This window comes from Ursus maritimus, unplaced genomic scaffold, assembly GCF_017311325.1.
Source record: "Ursus maritimus isolate PB19 unplaced genomic scaffold, ASM1731132v1 scaffold_25, whole genome shotgun sequence".
Lineage (NCBI taxonomy): Eukaryota > Metazoa > Chordata > Mammalia > Carnivora > Ursidae > Ursus > Ursus maritimus.
Window position 1 is genome coordinate 44,289,251 of NW_024425008.1, and position 2,106 is coordinate 44,291,356.

The following is a 2,106-nucleotide window of genomic DNA, read 5'->3' on the forward strand; positions in this document are numbered from 1 at the left end:
GTGTATCCTTTACACGTGTTTTCCTCTTAACACAATTTTCTCTGATGGAATGAAAACATCTCAGTTCCTGGTGAAGGTAAGGTCGTGATCAACCCATAACTTAGAATCTCATGTTTTCAGGAAATTTTGCAAATGGAGGGGAGGGGCAATTCCCTCCAAAACAGAAGAAACAGAACAAAGATGACTATGTTTTCATAAAAAAATTTTATTATGATTATTTACACTAGTTCCTTGGTAAGCATATAAATGTAAACTTTTATCGTTGGCATTATTTCACATATGACTTATCCAAATTCAGAGTTAATACTGTCATTTGAGTGTACAGGTAGTGAGAAAATTTTATTATATTCACAGAATATACATACACGTGCATCCAAAAGGCGTCCCTCGTTAAGCCAGCGGTATAGACACTGTCCCATTGGCCCTGCTTCTGCTCCGCAGGTGCACGCTGGAGTCAGTGAGGTCCTCCACATGCTCCTCGCTCTTCTTCTCCTTCAGGCTGTTGATGAATCTCAGGGTAATTTCGTCCCACTCCTCCGGCAACAGCATCAGCAGAAACCCAATGCAGATGATGATGGTAGCGGCCAGACGGACGACATTGAAGATCACCTCCTGCTTCAGGAGATCCACAGCTGGGGAAGAAAAATCAGGTCTGTCACAGGCTGTGACTGTTTCTAAGCTCCTCTGAGAACAAATGACCGAAGTCGGTGCTACTTCTAGAGGTTTCTAACGTCTCCCTTGTTCTTTCAAGGTCATCTTTCCCTTCTCCATATCGTTCTATCGTTCCCTTTGTTTGCTTTCTATGCCTTCTCTCTAAGTCAGACTTATCCTTCAAGGCTCGTGTCATCTCGTTTAATTGCCTCTGCAGTTTTATTTCTTGAAACTTCTCCTCTGCGTCCCTTCACACTTCTCCAGTTTCATTGGGCCACTGCTGATTTTTCAAATGAGCCAAGCTTGTTAATGCCACATCTTGGCACACGCTGTTTCTTTTTAAAAACTTTTAATTGAGGTGAAAGTCCAATCAATTAAAATGAACTCTGTTCAAGTGAATTTAGTGGTGTTTTGTACGTTCACCACATTGTACAACCAGCACCTCCGTGTGGCTCTAAAACACCTCCATCGCTTCAAGTTCAAACTCCTTACCCGGAAGCAGTTGCTCCGCTTCAAGTTCAAACTCCTTACCCGGAAGCAGTTACTCCCCAGCCCCTCCCCAACCTCCCAACGCCTGCGTGGGAATCTGCTGTTTGTCCCCACGGATTAACCTGTTCTGGAGATGGCACGTGAAGGGAATCATACCACATGCGACTTTTCTGTGTGTGGCTTCTCTCACGTAGCATGGCGTTTCGAGGTTCAGCCATGCGGTAGCTTGTGTCCGTCCTCCCTGCCTCTTTATGGCTGAATGATACCCCATTGTATCACAACTTAGTTACCAGTTCATCTGCTGATGGACATTTGGGTGTTGCCACCTTTTGGCCACTGTGGACAGTGCTGCAATGAATATTCACGTAAAGTATATTTTCAAGTCCCTGTTTTCCGTTTTTCGGCATATGTACCTACTGGTGGAATTGTTGGTCATGCGTAGGTTGTGCTTTTTACAGGGAATGCCCGTTCCTTCTCATGTCCACCATCCAGCTAATCCCTTCGTTAGTTCTCTCTTTTGGCTTCTTACAGGAAGCCTCCCTGGATGCCCCTCCTGTGTTCTCTCAGAGCCTTCATTCCACACCTCTATCAAAACAATTCCGTCTCTACATGGTAACCACTCAATTCCTTTTGTCTCCCTCTGTATGCTGCATGGTCCAGAGAGCAGGAACTGTGTCTTATTCAGGACCTCTCACCAGCATTAGCATGTTCCTGGCACATCCTAAGTGCTCAGAAATGACATGTTGAATGACGGGATCCCTGGGTGAATGAATGAACTTCATTGACAACTTCACTCCTCGCTCATATTTCTTTCCTCCAGATATCTTATAGTCCTAGGAGTCTGTCTCACGCCATTTGGCATTTGCTTATAAATCACACTGTGGGGTTGTAAATTATTTCATATATGTTGGTCTTGTTTTCCAAATTCGGTGAAAGTTTCTTATGGAAATATAATATCCCCCCCCC

General features: G+C 44.3%; 1 protein-coding gene across 1 annotated transcript in view; it reads right to left on the reverse strand.

Annotated features, from left to right (window-relative positions):
* Positions 1-287: 287 nt before the first annotated feature.
* The window catches only part of SLC35F4 (solute carrier family 35 member F4), a 24,082-nt gene continuing 22,263 nt past the window's right edge, over positions 288-2,106 (reverse strand). Inside the window, exon 5 of the mRNA XM_008703571.2 lies at positions 288-632. Within this exon, the coding sequence (XP_008701793.2) occupies positions 391-632 (242 nt within the window). The 3' untranslated portion in view covers positions 288-390. The remainder of the gene's footprint in view (positions 633-2,106) is intronic.